We start from the raw sequence: 18914 nt of genomic DNA, 5'->3' as shown, positions 1-18914 counted from the left end.
ACAGGTGCCTGCCACCTCTCCTGGCTAGTTTTTTGTATTTTTTAGTAGAGACGGAGTTTCACCGTGTTAGCCACGATGGTCTCGATCTCCTGACGTCATGATGAGCCCGTCTCGGCCTCCCAAAGTGCTGGGATTACAGGTTTGAGCCATTGCGCCCGGCCAATACAGTAGATTATATTAACTGTTGTTTCAGCATTAAACCAGCCTTGCATCCCTGGAATGAACCTCACTTTGTTGTGGTGTGTAATTCTCTTTATATAGTACCAAGCTTTGTTTGTTACTATTTTATTAAGAATGTTTGCATCTATATTAATGGAGGATATTAGTCTGTAGTTTTCTTTTTTGTATGCTGTATTTGTCTGGTTTTAGAATCAGTATGACACTAGAGTCACAAAATATACTGGAAAGTGTTCCCTCTTTTTCTGTTTTCTGGAAAAAATCATGTAGAATTGGTGGTAATCCTCCTTCAAACATTTGGTAGAATTCTCCAGTGAAACTATCTGAGCCTTGCACAATTCTTTTCTGAGAGACTTTTAATTATAAAAGTTATACAGCTCATATCATCTATGTTACATTGGTTGAGTTACAGTAGTTTGTGGGTTTTGAGGAAATTGTCTATTTTGTCTAAGTTGCAAAGTGTATGTGTAGAGTTGCTCATAAGATTCCCTTATTATTGCTTTGATGTCCACAGGGTCTGTAGCGATATATCCTGTTTCATTCCTGATATTGGTAGTTTATGTCTTCACTCTTTTTTTTCCTTTGTCAGCCTTCCTAGAGGTTTGTAAATTTTAAATTTTGTTGATCTCTTCAAAGAACCAATTTTTGTTTCATTAATTTCCTCTTTTCTTTTTCTGTTTTCAGGATAATTGATTTCTGCTCTTATCTTTATTATTTTCTTCCTTCTTTCTTTTGGTTTATTTTGCTCGGCTTCTTCTAGGTTCTTCGAGTAGGAACTTAGATCTCAGTCTTTTCTTCTTTCCTATGGTATACATTCAGTGCTACACATTTCCTTATTAGCACTCCTTTAGCTATGCTAACAAATTTTGATATGTTGTATTTTTAAATTTCATTCAGTACAATGTATTTAGAAGTGTATTTTAGTTTCCAAGTGTTTGGAAATTTTCCTATTATCTTTCTGCTATTTATTTCTAGTTTGATTTTATTATGGGCAGAGAACACACTATTATTTTATTCTTTGAAATGTATTGAGGTTTGTTTTATGGCTTATGTATTAAGCATGTCTTTTTACTCTCACATTTTGACATCAGAATAATGTCCGTGGCCTTACTAACCCTGAGGAGACTGTCCCTCCCAGGGCCAGCTAATTCCTAAGGGATGGCAAATAACTCCCTGTGAGTGCACCAATAATACGCAAACCAATCAATCCAAACCTAGACCCTAACCACCCCCTTCATCAGTCCCTCACAGAGATTTCACATTCTAGGCCACTGTCTACCTGCCCTAATCAGTCCAGGGCCAGGTACCAGACCAATGGGGATAGCCCCTATGCCTCAGATCCCCCTGAAATTTTCACACTAGTCAATCCCAAGTCTGCTAAGCCTGTTTACTCTGCCTTGCCTTTCCCAGAGAAACCACATTAATGGCTGTTGCGGGAAGTCAGGGACCCCGAACAGAGGTACCAGCTGGAGCCACGGCAGAGAAACATAAATTGTGAAGATTTCATTTTAACATAGACATTTATCAGTTCCCAAATAATACTTTTATAATTTCTTATGCCTGTCTTTAATCTCTTAATCCTGTTATCTTCATAAGCTGAGGATGTACGTCACCTCAGGACCACTGTGATAATTGTGTTAACTGTACAAATTGATTGTAAAACATGTGTGTTTGAACAATATGAAATCAGTGCATCTTGAAAAAGAACAGAATAACAGCAATTTTTAGGGAACAAGGTTAAAACAACCATAAGGTCTGACTGCCTATGGGGTTGGGCAAAAAGAGCCATATTTTTCTTCTTGCAGAGAGCCTATGAACGAATGTGCAAGTAGGAAAGATATTGTTAATTATTTTCCTAGCAAGGAATGTTAATATTAATACTCTGGGAAAGAATGCCTTCCTGTGGGGAGGTCTATAAAAGGCCACTCTGGGAATGTCTGTCTTATGTGGTTGAGATAAGGACTGAGATACGCCCTGGTCTCCTGCAGTACCCTCAGGCTCACTGGGGTGGGGAAAAAATTCCGCGCTGGTAAATTTGTGGTCAGACCGGTTCTCTGCTCTCGAGCTCTGTTTTCCGTTTTTTAAGAGTTTATCAAGACAATACATGTACTGCTGAACATAGACCCTTATCAGTAGTTCTGCTTTTGCCCTTTGTTCTGTTCCCTCAGAAGCATGTGATCTTTGTTAGATGCTTACTACTAGTTCTGCTTTTTGCCTTTTGAAGCATGTGATCTTTGTACCTCCTCCCTATTCCTACACCCCCTCCCCTTTTGAAACACTTAATAAAAACTTGCTGGTCTGAGACTCAGGCGGGCAACACAGTCCTACCAACATGTGATGTCACCCCCAGTGGCCCAGCTGTAAAAGTCCTCTCTTTATACTGTCTCTCTTTATTTCTCAGCCGGCCGACACTTATGGAAAGTAGAACCTATGTTGAAATACTGGGGACGGTTTCCCCCAATAAATGCCTCTTGCCCACATTTCCCCTGACCCCCTCCGCCTCCTGGCTGACTCTGGTACTTTTCCATATGGCCCTGCATGGTGTGTTTGCCCCCTATTTCTAGAGCACTGTGAGTAAAAACCTTTTCCTTCATGACAGTCATTTCCATGCCTGCATTTCTTATCACACCTGATTAAAACAGGTGTGATATTTTAAAATAAAATGTAGTCTATCTTGGTACACATTTGTTGGACTAGAAAAGAATGTATATTTCAGTGTTGTTGGGTGAAGTGCTTGGTAAATCCCAACTACAGCCTGTTGGTTGATGGTGTGGTTGAGTTCTTCTATGTCCTTGCTGGTTTTTTGCCTAGTTTTTCTATCAGTTGTTGAGAGGGGGTGTTCAAATGTTCACCCATATTTGTGGATATATCTGTTTTTCCTTTCAGTTCCATCAGCTTTTGCATCACTTATTTTTCAGCTTTGTTATTTGGTGCATACACATTCAGGATTGTTGTGTCTTCTTAGTGAATTGACACTTTTAGCATTATGTGATGTCACTCTCTGACTCATAATTTTCTTTGCTCTGAAGTCTACATGATATACTTTTTTCCATCCTTTTACTTTTCACCTGCCTATATCATTAAATTTGAAGTGAGTTTCTTATAGACAACACCTAGTTTGATAATGTGTTTAGTCCATTTTGTTAATCTGTCTTTTAATGAATGTATTTAGACCAATTTAGTTAATGTAATTGTTGATGTTTTAAGGCTTAGCTCTGCCCTTTTCTTTTTTGTTTTCTTTTTGTTGTGTCTGTTTTTTATTTCTGTTTCCTTTCCCTTGTCCCTTTCTGTGGTTTGCTTAAATGTTTTTTAGAGTTCTATTTTTATGTATCTATTATTTTTGTGTGTATCTTTCTGTAGCATTTTTAGTCATCGCCCTAGGTATTATATTGTATTTACATAACTTATCACAGTCGCCTAATGTCATCACTTTACCAGTTTGAGTGACACAGAGAAACCTTACTTCCCATTATGCCCCTTAATCCTTCTCCATTTATAATTATCTTAGATGTTTCCTCTACATACATTTAGAACCACATCAGTCAGTGTTATAATTTTTCTTTCAACAGCTAAATATAATTTAGAAAACACAAAAGAAGAAGGAAAATCTATTGTATTTACCCATATTGTTGCTTACCATGTTCTTTCTGGTGTTCTAAGGTTCCTTCTTTTATCATTTTCTTTCTGAATACAGAACTTCTGTTAGCTATTCTTTTATGATTGGTCTCTTGGTGATAAATTTTTTGCTTTCTTTTATTTGAGAAAGTTTTTATTACCTCCTCACTCATGAAGGATATTTTTGCCTGGAATAGAATTTTGAGTTGACCTGAAAAATACTGTGCCACAGCCTCCATGATTTCTTGCAGTGGTGCAATCTCAGCTCACTGCAACCTCTGCCTCCTGGGCTCAAGCGATCCTCCCACCTCAGCTTTTTGAGCAGCTGGGATTACAGGCGCACCACACCATGACTGGCTAATTTTTTTGTTTTTTGTGGTATGGCTGCTGGGAAGGGAAGAAGGCTCATTGGCTTCCTTACTGTGAGGGACCTGCCGGTAGCTTTTTGAAGGCCTGTGAATAACCTCCCTATGCACCAGAACTGCTGTTGCCATGGTTTCTCCCACCCATGAGGAGTACTTAGGTGAATGCTGATGGAAGAACACAGCAGGCTGGCCAAGGCCTTTTCAGGCCATTTTAATAGGGAAAAAGTTGGTGAAGTAACAGAAGACCTTGAAACCATTCAGATGGCAGAGTGCAGTGGGAAAATCTCACCAAGATGAGGAATTAAATTAACTGTGAAACTACAGCCAAGAATCTCTTTAAAGATAATACTGCAGACAGCAGAGACTCTATCATTAATCAGCCTCAGAAATGTGAAGGTGCTTGTCAATCTCAATTATTTCTAGGTATGATTGATTTCTAACTTTTTCCTGACCTAACTTTTTTTTTAATTAATTTATTTTTTTTTAGACGGAGTCTCGCTCTGTCGCCCAGGCTGGAGTGCAGTGGCCGGATCTCAGCTCACTGCAAGCTCCGCCTCCCGGGTTCCCGCCATTCTCCTGCCTCAGCCTCCCGAATAGCTGGGACTACAGGCGCCGCCACCTCACCTGGCTAGTTTTTGTATTTTTAGTAGAGACGGGGTTTCACCATGTTCGCCAGGATGGTCTCGATCTCCTGACCTCGTGATTCGCCCATCTCGGCCTCCCAAAGTGCTGGGATTACAGGCTTGAGCCACCACGTTCCTGACCTAACTTATAAGTTTATAGATTCAGGATTAATGTAGCATTTTAAATTGTGGTTAGCAGTAAGCTGTAAATAATTATTTCTTTGTATACCATTTACTTTTTATTCATCTCTTACTAACTGAGACATTAGTTTTCTATTTGAAATATATTAATACAACATGAAACAGTCTCTTCCGACTGGTAGCCAGTATCTATTCAACTCTTCAGTGTTCACTAAAGAGAAGGCATAAATCCAGAGGGGAATTGACTGTTTCTGGCTGAACTTCAGCCGTTAAGAGAGACCTATGAGTGGTCTTCTAGACTCTGCTCACGAAGGGGTCCGCCTGGCACTTGTCAAAAGCTATTTAGGTTCAGAATTAATATCAGAGAGAGGCTCTTGGCTGAAAGTGTGCCACAGGCTCTAACCTCCTTAACAGACATGTGGGATTTAAAATTTAGCACTTCATGTTTCCTCCCCATACACCACATTTCTACCTGCTGAAGACAGACACCCTTCAGTCGGAGCTCATGTTAATGGGATCAAGATCCTAAGTTTCCCCAGAAGTACATTCGTCAAAATAGTGCTGTCCTCATCAGTTCAGGCCGCTATAAGAGAATACCATAGACTGGGGGGCTTATAAACCACAGAAATGTATTTTTCACCGTTCTGGAGGCTGAGAGTCCAAAATCAGACATCACCAGATTTGGTGTCTGGTGAGGGCTGCCTCCTAGTTCACAGACACTGCCTTCTCACCGTGCCCTCCTGTGGCTGAAGGGGCAAGGGAGCTCTCTGGGATCTCTTTCACAAGGGCACTAATTCTATTCCCCTTAATCGCCTCCGCCAGACCCCACCTCCTAATTGGGAGTTAGGATTTCAACACAGGAATTTCAGGGGGGATACACACATTCAATCCATAAGAAGTGCTAAGTCCAGTTATAAGATCACAAGAACCAAATAATTACAGACTATAACCCATGGCTTTCCAAATCTACTGGATCAGAACCTCTGGCCGCACAACCCAGAAATCTGTATTTTTAACAAACTTAGGAGTTGATCTTTTTAAAATTTTTATTTTATTTATTTATTTATTTTTATTTTTATTTTTATTTTGAGACAGAGTTTCACTCTTGTTCCACAGGCTGGAGTGCAATGGCACAACCTTGGCTCACCACAACTTCTGCCTCCCGGGTTCGAGCGATTTTCCTGCCTCAGTCCCCAGAGTAGCTGGGATTACAGGCGCCCAACACCGCACCCAGCTAACTTTTTATATTTTTGGTAGAGAAGGGGTTTCACCATCTTGGCCAGGCTGGTCTCGAGCTCCTGACCTCTGATGATCCACCTGCCTTGGCCTCCCAAACTGCTGGGATGAAAGGCATGAGCCACCACGCCCAACCAAGAGTTGATTTTTAATCAGTCAGTCTTATTCCACTTGAAAACAGTGTGTATTATGCAGTTGCTAAACTTGGTGTTCTGTAAATGTAAGTGAGATCAAATTAGCTGATAGTATTCCTTAGATCTTCTAGATCCTTACTGATTTTTATTATATACATGTTCTGTCAATTACTCAGTTATTATAACTATGAATATGGATTTATCATTTTTCCCTTAGTGTTCTTAATTTTGCTTCATGTAATTTGGATCTCTGTTACTTAGGGAATACACATTTAAGATTGATGTCTTCTTTTTTTCTTTTTTTGAGATGGAGTTTTGCCCTGTTGCCCAGACTGGAGTGCAACGGCATGATCTCAGCTCACTGCAACCTCTGCCTCCCAGGTTCAAATGATTCTGCCTGCCTCAGCTGCCCAAGTAGCTGGGATTACTGGCGCCCACCACCACGCACAGCTAATTTTTTGTATTTTTAGTAGAGACGGGGTTTTGCCATATTGGCCAGGCTGGTCTTGAACTCCTGACCTCAGGTGATCTGCCCGCCTCAGTCTCCCAAAGTGCTGGGATTACCGGTGTGAGCCACTGCGCCTGGCCAAGATTGATGTCCTCTTGATGAAAAGACCCTTTTACCGTTTGAAATGTCTTTTTAACTCTGGTAGTTTCCTTGCTTTGAAGTATATTCTGTGCAGTAAAGCCACCCCAGCTTCCCTATAATTTAAGTTCGCATTGTATATGTACATTTTCCCATGCTTTTGTTTTCAATATGTAGTGAAGCTGCTTCTATTGACTGTTTTTTTTCCTCCTGATATGGATCTCATTTTCCTGTTTCCTCACGTCTTGTAATTTTTTTACTAAATGTTAGACATTGCATATAAAAGACTATCCAGGAGTGTTTTGTTTTTGTTTTTTCTAGTGAGTGCAAGTCCTTTTCTCTCTGCCAGCTGGCTGGAATGAGAATCTGATCAGATTTCATCAAGAGTCAGGTTGAGCTGAGACTGAGCGGTAGTGTTCACTGAATTGAGTGCACCACTGATATCTAATGGAAACAAGAATGTTTTACTTTGCTCCTCAGCCTAACCTGAATTTCCTATGCCACCACTGTATAATGGCTGGTTTCTTTGGTTTTCCTAGTGTGTGAGCTGGAAGCAGGTTGAGACATAGATTTCATATCATTTTGGCTTCCCTTGCATCTAACATGGCTCCACAATTCAAGCACTATGAAATTGTTCAACTGTTTTCCAGTCTTGCCTCCACGGCCCCTTTTGCAGTAAAATCACGGATGGGGGTGACGTTGAACCAAACTATTTTTGCATTTGGTGGACTTCTAAATTCCAATCCAGCTCCAAATCTTTTGGCAGATTTTTCTTAAAGGTACAAAGTCTCTTCACTGATAGAGGCCTGCTTCTCCACCTTCCCACATAGAAATCAGGTACTTTCCCTCAAGTATGAAAGAAGCTGTGGGCCCTCTGCTCACCATCACGCCCAGTAATTCAGCTCATCAAAGCTTACCCTCTCCACTGTTCTTTGGTAATTGCCACAAAAAGGTATGATTTTTATTTTATCAGGGTTTTTTGTTATTGTTATCATATGAATAATGGTATTTTGCATTCTATATTTTAATTGGAAGCAGAAGCCATATTGTTGTTTGTAACAGCAAATTATTCGAGATAATCCAAACACCCATCAAAAAAGGGTTTTTAATTAAATGATTACATAATCATATAAAGGAATACTATGAAACTGTGTGAAAGAGTGAAGAAACTTTGTTCACTTATATAAAAAGATCCCATGATACATTAAGAAAAGCAAAGTGTAGAATAGTATGTAAAATATTCTGTCTTATGTGCATGAGGGGGGATAAAAGCCATCAATATTCATGTAGATTCAATTCACATATAGATTCATATCACATTCCTATAGAGAGAGAGATTCTGGAAAAACACAAAAGAAATTAGTAAAAGTTGTTACTTCATTGTAGTTTTTAAAGTTTTTGAGTCTTAAGACTCACTTTCCACTTCTGTAGAATGGGATTCAAAATCCTTTCTTTATAGAGCTATGTAACAAAATAAAGCATTTGGCACACTTCAGGACAGCAATTTGTGGATTAGTGATTAACACAGTCACCTTTGCACCAGATTATACCCAGAGATTCCTTCATTTACATTTATGTTGTTTTGTGTGTCAGTTATGCAGTCTAACTCAGTTATTCAATTGTGTTATTGAATACTCTATTTTTAACTCTGGTAGTTTCCTTGTTTTGAAGTATATTTTGTGCAATAAAGCCACCCCAGCTGCAACACTCTGTTTTTTCCTTTGGTACAGGAGTCTCCTTCTTATCCACTGTTTCACTTTTTGTGGTTCCAGTTACCTGTAGTCAACCACAGTTGGAAAATATGATAGCATTTTGAGAGAGAGACTACATCCACAAAAATCATATTACAATATACTGTTATACAATACATTGTTATAGGTGTTCCTTTTTATTATTATTTATTGTTCATATCTTACTATTAAGTTTTATGGTAGGTTTGTATGTATAGGAAAAAACAGAGTATATAGAGGGTTCAGTACCATCTGAGGTTTCAGGCACCCACTGGGGGCCTTGGAATGGGCAACTACCATAAATTGGAAGCAGAGGCTGTGTCTTTCTAAAGCCCAGCCACCTAATTACCTACATGGAATATCACGTAGCCTGTAAGAGTAAGTGAATGTTTCCCATCAGATGGTGACTGAAATGACCAATGCCATCTTCACCCATGAAAGCTATGTGTACTGGAGCCCCGTAGCACTAATAACAGTAGCCTAGCAAGCTAAATTCCCCACCATCGCTGATTCATTTCAAAGCCAATAAAGAGATGATATAAACCATTATGTTGATTGCCTCCTCTTTTCCAAAGCATAATTGTTCAATGCATACATTTGACATTAAAAGTCTCTGGTTCTTTAAATATGTAACCCATTAAAATGACTGATCCATGATTTCTGAGCATACTACATATCAAAGTTTTATTCCTATCCTTTTTTAGACAAATAATTATATTAAGTTAGTAAAAGACCTAACTAAATGTTGCTATTGCTTCTCGGATCACAAAGAGGAGCCCTGGGGACGTCTTTTTCCAAACTGAAATGATGGTCCTAAGCAGCCCCTCCACAAATAAATCTCACCAACCTGGAGCTTCTGGGATCAATGGACTGTGAACTTAAAGCACAGCAGAGCTGGAGCTGCTCTTCAAGCCCTGCTGTCTCTCCTCTTAGTAAAAACCCCATTTCACATGAGGTGACAGTGGTGTCTTTTGTTGCCCTGGAAATGGAATACAACAGGGGATTTCCAACTTTTCTGTGGCAGAGACCTACAGACCGAAGTACATTTAACACCGGATCCAGGAACACATCAGTCTGAAAGCACACACATGAACCAAATGTTTCCCAAAGCACACATTCTCATATTCTTTTATACTTCATTTAATTTCATTTAAAAAAGAAAAAGATAGGAAAGAAATCTATTTCTCAGCCCATTAGTAAGGTCAGGCACAGCAACACTAGACTAGAAGAAAAGTTTACCTACTGATTTTTCTCCCACCTCCTGAGTGCGCACAGCTTTCCAACAAGTGTCCGTGCCATCTACTGTGCGCTCTGGGTACTGCAATAGCCTTTTTTTTTTTTTTCAGAATGAGACTAAATCAGAGAACACAAAGAACTTCTTTCCCCACAGTGGAGATGGCTCTGGAAGCGTTTAAGGAATGGCTTAGATGAGTGGCTAACACATTATCCAAGTTCTGAATTCTAAGACCACAGACTCCATGTCCAATCCCCAAAGAGAGGCTTTGCAAGCTACAGAATCCCCTCTGACTGGGGCCTCAGGAGCTAAACTGACCCCCTAATTGGTTCTAGAAAGTGAAACGTTTTCATTTGAAACATTCAAATGAGCATTTTGTGAAAAGCTGCTGTCGTCCATCAAATACAGCACAGCACAGCCAGGGAGTCGTCGCTCTACTGTCCCTGTCAATCTACATCTGTAGTTTTTTTGCTACAGCAGCTCATGAGTGTTGACTCTATTCTAACTTGTTCCAGAAGCCCTTCAAGATGATAGCACAATATTTTTGTAGCCAGAGCTAGAATGTAGAGTTCTTTTTTGCTTCCTTGTGAATGATCTAGAATTTCCATGTTGACAAGCCACCATAATTTACAGAATTTACTTTTTATATTCAATAGAAGTAAAAAAAAAAAAAAATTACCTATTTAGGGAGTTATAGCTCAGGATTCATTTCTGACCAAAATGTGCTTTTTGACACAAATACAGTTGGAAATATCTTTGTAATTTCTCCACAGTCTACCTAGATAATCATAAAATAACTGCATGGATATATTTGTGAGTAAGAGCATGTGTCCATTCAGGAAAACCAAGGAGATCAACTAATTCTACCATTGCCTTGAAATGGAGACACATCCCGTAGTTTGAATTTCCCCCAAAAGATTGTACGTGTGAAAAATAAGAATAGAATGAGGAAAATTTAAAAGCCGATAATAATTTCAGTCACAACCTGGCAATTAGAATTTTATGAGATGTCTTTAATTTGGAAGCAAAGAACAATTAAATTATTGAAGGCTGGAATTTTTTTTTTTAACTCTTTGAATGGAACAACTGATTTTCCCTAGAAGATTTGACTTTAACAATTTTCAGAAAACATAAGTCAGGGTGTGGTTCAATTACACAGAGAGAAATTGTAGTGAAATCGTGTTCCCTGTAATAATTATCCACAAAGGATCACAGTGGAGCCACTCCTGTATTAAAATTACAATATCGTATGTAAGTTATTAATTAACCAGAGATGCCAGGGGCTTGTCAGTTTCCAACTGCTATTTTGAGGAGAGCTAAAGTTTCTCTTTTTGCCAGTTATTAATATTATTAATATTTCAACAGCAAGGCAAGAAAAGGGAATGTGGTCCATTAACTAATGACTCTTGAAGAGTCAGTGAATCCAACTTGCCCTAAAACTGCCAAGTGGTAGGACAATCTCTTCGCATCTTGCATCATTTTCTGCCATCACCTACGTGTGATTCGTGAGTCGGAAATTCAACCGAGACATGTTTAATGTATTTAGAGCACCCTTCCCAGCAGGAATTCGCGGGGCCATTCCATCAGGCAGTTGGCAAGCAGTCACTTGAAATACTAAGAAACATGATTTGTCTCACACTGATTTATTGCACAATAGCAATTTCTTTCTTTTTGGTTCATTTATAAAACAACTGTCAAAATGCCAAATAGCTTTAAACATTAGCATTTTCACCTTATAACCTTACAAGTGCATCACTTTAAACATCTGCATAAAAGTTCAGCTCGATGATAATCGCCTGGGATTTACCTGCATGGTACTAAGCATAGATGTAAAAATATTACTGAGAGGTATCTCTGGCACTCTGAAGTGACAAAGTGTAGCCTTCACAGATCCTTGTCAGTTAATCATCAATAGTTACCTGGTAAGTGCCCACTTGCCATCATTCAAGATCAATCAGGCAGACCCACAGTGAGTTTTCCATCAAAAACACCTTCTCTATCTGGTCCATCCCTGCAGGTCAATGAGACAAAGTTGTGTGCTGCAGGCAGCAGGACTGTCCTAAGCTCCCTGTGTTCTCACCACGGGGCTGGGTGGCTGGGGTAGAGGAACATAAGATTGGGCTTCACCTTCTCTAGGGACTGGTACATTAAGAGATGAAGACATAAAAGGTGAGAAAATCATGGTTTATTTCCAATGTTTCCATTTCTGTTAAAAGTAATGCTTTCAACAGAAAAAAAAAATGCAGCAATGTAAGTGTGTAATTTACAAAATAATTTCAGGATTTGTTTAATCATTAATTTGTGGTGTGATCTGTTCATTGGATCTATGTCTAAGCTCATTTGTAAATGAGTTCAAATATCCAAGCCTTCCCTCGCCCTCTTCCCACCTCACCTCTCCTCCTTCTCCTCCCCTACACTGGTAGGTGCATATAATGTCCTGCCCTAGAGAAGTCCTCAGCCTGGTTGGGAAGAAAACACCAACTCACAGAAAATAACAGAAACCATAGAGAACAGAATAAAAGCAAGCGCGGATTTGTAAGTGAAGACTTAAGTGCTGTAGGACTTCTAGCTACAAATCCTGAAAACACGGAGTGGTTGTGATAATACGACTAGCCAACATCACACAGTAATTGTGCACATAAGGAGAACTAAATCAAAGAAAACAAGGAAAAGAAAGTTGAGCCTGTAATCGTGATACAGACAATAAAACCTCAGGTGACATTTTTCAATGGGGGAAAGTCAGTCAACTTCCAATCTCCAAACCATCTTTACTAGCGAGCTTCCCACAATAGTTCTAGAGCCTTCCTTCATTCCAACCAACCAGGACTCTAACAGACTCATAAACAGCATAGCTCCTGAGAAATTAAAGGGAGAACCCACCAACTGGCACCCCACTCCACCCCACCCCAAGTCACCTCTGGCTCAGCCAAGATGTGCTCAGGCCGAGAAAGCTGCCCCACCCCGCAGGCTTTGCCTGTCATTTTTAACAAGCCGACTCAGCACATCTCTCAGATGGGCCGTGCAAGGCTTTTTGGCAGTTCTTGGTGCTTTGCCGCTTCATGAGCGGACACTCCCTCTTAGACTAAGACCTGGAGCTGGAAAGTAGGTGGTAACCCGCGATCCAAAACTCCACGCTCATCCCTGCAGAAACTGCCCAGGTCGGCCCACGGCCACGGGGCGCCAGTTTTTCAAGGAAAAGTCAATGCTAATAATGGTGGCAATCACAGGAAATCCATTCTGAGGCCAGATCTGACGTGTCAGGATTAATCACCATTTCCACTTAACTTCGAATTGACCCGGGTAAAAACGTGAGCGCGAGGGGACCAGGCTGCACCTCTGACCTGGCTCCCCTCTGCAAAACCGCGAAGTGGGTGCCCGAGGTGGGGCGGGGGTGGGGGGAGACGTCCCTGGGGGTCCCCACCCGGCCTGCTCTGCACATCTTAGCTCCTCATCCGCTCGCGCTGTGCAAATCTGTCTTCGGTCATTTGTATCTCAAGACATCAAACTCCCCAACCAAATGCAAACACTGAGACCTCACAATGTGAGACAAAGCTTCGCGGTATCCAGAAAGCCCCCAGCAGGTGCGCAGGGCAGAGCCAGCCGCCCCGCGGTCCTCCGCAGAATCCCGTCGGCGTCCGCCTTTCGCGCTGCGCGCATCGGGCAGGAAGGGGCTTGGGAGATTTCACCTGCCCCCTTTCCTCTCTGAAAACTCCGGGCCTCCTCACCCCAAACCGAGACACCTCCTTGCAGTTCCCTAGTTGTGAAAAGAGGAGGAAGCTCCTCCGCAGATGGCGGGACCCCCCTGCCGGCCACGGCAAAGGCGAGGCTTGTCGCCCCCACCGCCCCCAACCTTAGTCCCTGACACATCGTTGAAAGTAATCGAATCAAATCGGAAATTCGAGAAGGCGTTCGTTCGGGTCGGTGAGGTTTTGAGGGGAGAAAGCAGCGGGGACTTCGCCAGCACCGGCGCCCCCTCCCCGGTCACCCCATTCCAGAGGGCACCGCCCCCGACCCAGCCCAGACCCCCTGCGAGAGCCTCGCGGGCCCGCGCAGCCCCCGCGACCCGGACAGGTCTTCAGTCCTTGGACGAACGCCTGTTTCTCCAACAATAAAACATTAAAGAAGCGCTTTGAATGCCCAGTCCTCGCGCACCAGGCGGAGTAGAGAGGAACGACCGCAGCCGGCCCCGAACCCGCCCACCGCACAGCGCCGGAGCCAGGCCTGGGGCGCCGCTGCCTGGGGGTCCCGACGCGCAGCCGCCCCCGCTCCACCCGGGCCACCAAGGGGCTGGAGGCGGCGGCGCTCGGGGTAACCGGGGCAGACTCGGGGCGCTGGGGGCTCTTGGGGAACTCATGGCGGCTCAAAGGAACTCGGAGACTCGGGGCCTCGAAGGGGACTCGGGGGGCTCGGGGCTCTCGGGGGGCGGTCGCGGGTTCGTGGACACGGGAAGCTCTGGGGACACGGAGGCCGGGCGCGCCCCGCCCGCGGCGCCGCCCCCTCCGTAACTTCCCCGGTCTCCCGGGAAAGAGGCGGGGTGTGGGGTGCGGTTAAAAGGCGCCGCGGCGGGCGACAGGTGTTGCGGCCCCGCAGCGCCCGCGCGCTCTTCTCCCGGACTCGGAGCCCCTCGGCGGCGCCCGGCCCAGGACCCGCCCAGGAGCGCGGGAGCCCCAGCGCGGAGACCCCAACGCCGAGACCCCCGCCCCGGCCCGCCGCGCGCTGCCTCCCGACGCAGGTGAGCCCGTCGGCCCCGGACTGCCCGGCCAGGAACCCGGCACGGGGAGGGACCGCGAGCCCCAGAGCGGGCGCCCGGGGAGCCGGGGGGCTGGCCCAGCGCGCGTCCTTGGTCCGGGGGACCAGGCCCGCCTTCTGGAGCGGGCGTTGCTGCGGCCGCGCTGCGGAGCTGGAATCGGGCGGCCGGGGAAGTGGACGCGATGGCACCGACCCGGGTGCGAGTGGGGCCGGGCGCGCGCGGGAGCGGAGCGAGGCGGGGGCGAGCCCGGCGCGGGGTTTGTGGTGTCGCCGAGGTCGCTTTGGGGTACGCGAGCGCAGCCGCGTGGCTACGTGACCCACTGACACCGAACGTTTTAAACTGACCGAACGCTCAGCCTCGAAGTCAAGCTCCGTGTCGCGGGAGAAGCAGGAAGCCTCCGCTGCAGGAACTGACCTTTACCTCCTGGAACGGCTCCTGCAGCGAAAGCGCCCGGGGAGAGGTCTGGGCGGAGTTTGCCTGGAACTAAGGCGGAGCCCGCCGACCCGGCCGAACCCGGGGCCAAGATTTCGGTGGCTTCCCTTTTTCCTCAACACCTCACGAGGGTTTGTTTCCGGGCTGTGCGCCCCGGCTAGAAAGAAAATTTTTAGGACCCTTGTTCGCAAAGAGGTGGGGTGCGCCTGAGACCCGCGTCTTCAGGACGGTGGCATCCGTGCCTCGATCCTGCCCCACTGGAGCAGAAAGGCAGCCTGAACAGCGCTCACCTAACAGCTGCTGACAGCTGGGTTCTGTGTCCATGCACCTGGGACTGCCTTGAGAAGGGTGTCCCCGTGTGACCTCAGGTCCCTTTCGAAACTGCTGTGCAAAGCCTGTCACAATTTCAGACACTGGTGAGAAGGGTGGAGGAACCCTCTGAGGGCAGCCAGGCAAGGTCAACCACCCATCACCTAAGGGTGGAGAAATTAAGGGGTGAAGAGTCCCTTTTGTCTTTTCTGGAACTTGGTGATACACCCAGTGTCTTCCCTAAGGAACTGAACCAACTCCTCCTCTGGCCTCTGGCAGCTCTCCAGGCGGTGCGCCCTGGCGTTGGCCGGGTAGGAAGCTGCATGTAACCGCCCAGGGTCGGGAGGCCAGGAGGGCAGCTCCTCCTCTGACTTGAATATTGAAAACAACTTCATCCTGCTTCTGAGCCCCTCTTAACCCATGACCCCCTAGCCCATTAGTAAATTAATTAGTAAATTAAAATTTACCCCCCTTCCTGAAAAAGGATCTTTAAAACAGGTAGCTTCCGCTCAAACTTTATAAAATAACAATATAGGGTTTCTTGGAACTGTATTTTTCTCAGCCAATGGTAACTGGACAGGTCTGTCGAAGGGTATATGACCTGGGTTTGGCAGGTGGAAGAGGGCAAAAGATAAACCCCTCCTCCTGCAGCCCCATATTCTTGGCCAGGTGTAAACCAGGAGAGAGTTTACTTCTGGGAGTATCCTGTTTTCCACTCAGTGAGGGCCAATGAAGAATGTCTAATTCCATAAGATGCTTTTGTTCAAACCGGAATGTTGCTGCCCTCCGTGGTTCTGCTGTCGGGACGGTACTGGCCTGAGCCATAGGTGCTTCAGCAGGACAACCAGCTCACCTAAGGGCTTCCCAGTCTGGATTTCAATGGGTCAGTGCTGAGTCTGGGCTAAAATACTGTTTTTTCCAATGATGTTTGTCTTTCCCAAGCTCAGTGGGGCTAACTGTTTCACCGGCCTGTGTCAATCCGATGTAACTTTCTTGGCCACCTCTCTGTGTCGCCTCTGACCAAGGTGACACTACATGGTTTCAGCCTGACCTTGGTGCACCATGGCAGTGACTCTGGGTCATGAAAGACATTCACTACCACCCTGCTTCCAGAGTCCGTCAGAAAACAGGATGCAACTTGCCTAAAATGCGGAGAGGAGGATGCTTTTAAGTAAAAGGAGCAGGAGGGTTCACTGCCACCTCTGAAGGGTGGAAAAGAGATGATTCATCCGGATTGTGGAGAGGGTGGAATCTCGTTTAGGAGCGGGTTAGTTGTGGCAGGCAGGGTGTAACTATGAATCAGTGAAGACAGTTCACATCCTGGGATGAAAAGAAGACCATGGGCTCACGGCAGGTTATCCACGGGCCTCTCCACATCCACTTGCAGTCAGGAGTGTGGGACTCCCCCAGGCTTCAGCACTGAACTGCAGTGCAGTGACATCGCTTAGTCGGCCAGCAACGGAGGGAGTTGAATTTTCTGTCCTTTTTAAATAATGTGTCTTTTAAGAAACACTTTGCAATTAAAACCACAGCCCACAATTATAATGCACTGTTGCAGCACTTGTCAAAACAGATATGCTTACTGAGCGGTCAGTGCCAGCCTGACAGTGAGGCCACCAAGCCATCCACAAAACCTACACGGAAGTCTATGCTCACAGTGGCTTTCCTCCATGAAGAGGGGATTCATAACTTCTTCCTCTCATGTAGAAGGAAGCAAGGTGCTTTGTAAAATTTTAACTTGGGGTGCCTCAAATGTAAACTTAACCACTGGTAACAAGAGTTTCACTGCTACATGCCAAGTCTGTGAAAATTAATTCAAGACGTTAAGGAAAGTGGCTCAGCAGAGAGACAAGATAGAAGAGCTACAAGTTACATCTTATCCTCACGGTTCTCCTGTACTTGGCCTCTCAGCCTTTGAGCAAGGTTGACCCAAACTAGTATCAGCCCCACTGGTACAGCCAAAACGAGACTGCAAATCAATGCAGCTGCTGAACGCTGAGTAACTTGTGCAGAGTCAGGAGGACCCATGGAAGCTCTGCAGAGGATGCAGGGGTCCGGTCAGAACCCATGAGTGCCTTTCAGCTAACGAGTACTTTGTGACACTCCCTGACACAGCAAATTTTTATGATGTGTTTAAAGACTGGGTGAATTACTCAGGAGAACAAGCTACCGTTTATCAGAGAATGCCTAAAAACATGTTCGAGAGGGTTTGGGAACTCTACATTTAATCCTATGACAAACTAAGTTGGTTCTGTCTTCACCTGTTTGGGTGAGGTTGCATAAGAGTTGGTGTTTGCCCAGGAAGAGATTTAAGCATGCTTGCTTACCCAGACCCAGAGAAGTCTCCCTGTTCTGTCCTAACTAGTGATTCCTGTGTTGTGTGCATTCGTCTTTTCCAGAGCAAACCGCCCGGAGTAGAAGATGGATTGGGGCACGCTGCAGACGATCCTGGGGGGCGTGAACAAACACTCCACCAGCATCGGAAAGATCTGGCTCACCGTCCTCTTCATTTTTCGCATTATGATCCTCGTTGTGGCTGCAAAGGAGGTGTGGGGAGATGAGCAGGCCGACTTTGTCTGCAACACCCTGCAGCCCGGCTGCAAGAATGTGTGCTACGATCACTACTTCCCCATCTCCCACATCCGGCTGTGGGCCCTGCAGCTGATCTTTGTGTCCACGCCGGCGCTCCTGGTGGCCATGCACGTGGCCTACCGGAGACATGAGAAGAAGAGGAAGTTCATCAAGGGGGAGATAAAGAGTGAATTTAAGGACATCGAGGAGATCAAAACCCAGAAGGTCCGCATCGAAGGCTCCCTGTGGTGGACCTACACAAGCAGCATCTTCTTTCGGGTCGTCTTCGAAGCCGCCTTCATGTACGTCTTCTACGTCATGTACGATGGCTTCTCCATGCAACGGCTGGTGAAGTGCAACGCCTGGCCTTGTCCCAACACTGTCGACTGCTTTGTGTCGCGGCCCACGGAGAAGACTGTCTTCACGGTGTTCATGATTGCGGTGTCTGGAATTTGCATCCTGCTGAATGTCACTGAATTGTGTTATTTGCTAATTAGATATTGTTCTGGGAAGTCAAAAAAGCCAGTGTAATGCATTTCCCAGTTGTTAGATTAAAAAATAGACAGCATGAGAGGGATGAGGCAACCTGTGCTCAGCTGTCAATGCCCAGTCGCCAGCATTTCCCAGCACAAAGATTCTGATCTTAAACGCAACCATTTGAAACCCCCGTAGGCCTCACGTGAAACTCCAGATGGCACAATGGAGCTCTGCTCTCCTAAAGCCTCAAAACAAAGGCCTAATTCTATGCCTGTCTTAATTTTCACTTAAGTTAGTTCCACTGAGACCCCGGGCCGCTAGGGGTTATTGGTGTAAGGTACTTTCATATTTTAAACAGAGGATGTCGGCATTTGTTTTTCTTTCTCTGAGGACAAGAGAGAAAGGCCAGGCCCCACAGAGGACACAGAGAAGGTTTGGGTGTCCTCATGGGGTTCCTTTTGCCAATTTCCCCCACATTAAAGGTGAACATTGGTTCTTTTATTTGCTTTGGAAGTTTTTTTTTTTTTTTTTTTT

The 18914-nt window shown here is 44.9% G+C and overlaps 1 protein-coding gene across 1 annotated transcript; it reads left to right on the top strand.

The window, feature by feature from the left end:
* The first annotated feature begins 14390 nt into the window (after positions 1–14390).
* Positions 14391–18597, top strand: GJB2 (gap junction protein beta 2). The gene is made up of 2 exons (XM_023190616.1): positions 14391–14573; positions 17732–18597. The coding sequence occupies exon 2, from the start codon at positions 17754–17756 to the stop codon at positions 18432–18434; it is 681 nt and encodes a 226-aa protein (XP_023046384.1). The 5' UTR covers positions 14391–14573; positions 17732–17753; the 3' UTR covers positions 18435–18597.
* Positions 18598–18914: the final 317 nt, after the last annotated feature.

This window comes from Piliocolobus tephrosceles, chromosome X (genome assembly GCF_002776525.5).
Source record: "Piliocolobus tephrosceles isolate RC106 chromosome X, ASM277652v3, whole genome shotgun sequence".
Classification (NCBI taxonomy): domain Eukaryota; kingdom Metazoa; phylum Chordata; class Mammalia; order Primates; family Cercopithecidae; genus Piliocolobus; species Piliocolobus tephrosceles.
The sequence above is the reverse complement of the archived record's forward strand: the minus strand, read 5'-3'. Positions and strand labels throughout refer to the sequence as shown.

What these genes read in the sequence shown, in the direction of transcription:
- GJB2 (XM_023190616.1), top strand. Translation starts at nt 17,754, where the DNA reads ATGGATTGGGGCACGCTGCAGACGATCCTGGGGGGCGTGAACAAACAC.